Raw genomic sequence first — 243 nt, forward strand, 5'->3', positions numbered from 1 at the left:
AGCACCTTATCCAGAATTAAAGAACTCACTTCCCTTCCCTCTATTCACAGCCAAGGCGTAAAGTGGCTGCCCGTGTTCTCCAACCGCGTCTTCGGAATAACGTACGTCATAACAATGTTCGTGACGGTCACTGTGTACGTTGCTATGTTAACGGCAACGCTCACACTCCCGACACTCTCCCCGACACTTAACACTTTAGAGGAACTTGTGAGATCCGATTTCTCGTGGGGTATACAGGTGAGT

General features: G+C 49.0%; 1 protein-coding gene across 1 annotated transcript in view; it reads left to right on the forward strand.

The window, feature by feature from the left end:
* LOC119588952 overlaps positions 1-243 on the forward strand; it is an 18,590-nt gene that overhangs the window by 12,169 nt on the left and 6,178 nt on the right. Inside the window, exon 9 of the mRNA XM_037937561.1 lies at positions 51-237. Within this exon, the coding sequence (XP_037793489.1) occupies positions 51-237 (187 nt within the window). The remainder of the gene's footprint in view (positions 1-50; positions 238-243) is intronic.

This window comes from Penaeus monodon, chromosome 24, assembly GCF_015228065.2.
Source record: "Penaeus monodon isolate SGIC_2016 chromosome 24, NSTDA_Pmon_1, whole genome shotgun sequence".
NCBI classification, from domain to species: Eukaryota; Metazoa; Arthropoda; class Malacostraca; order Decapoda; family Penaeidae; genus Penaeus; species Penaeus monodon.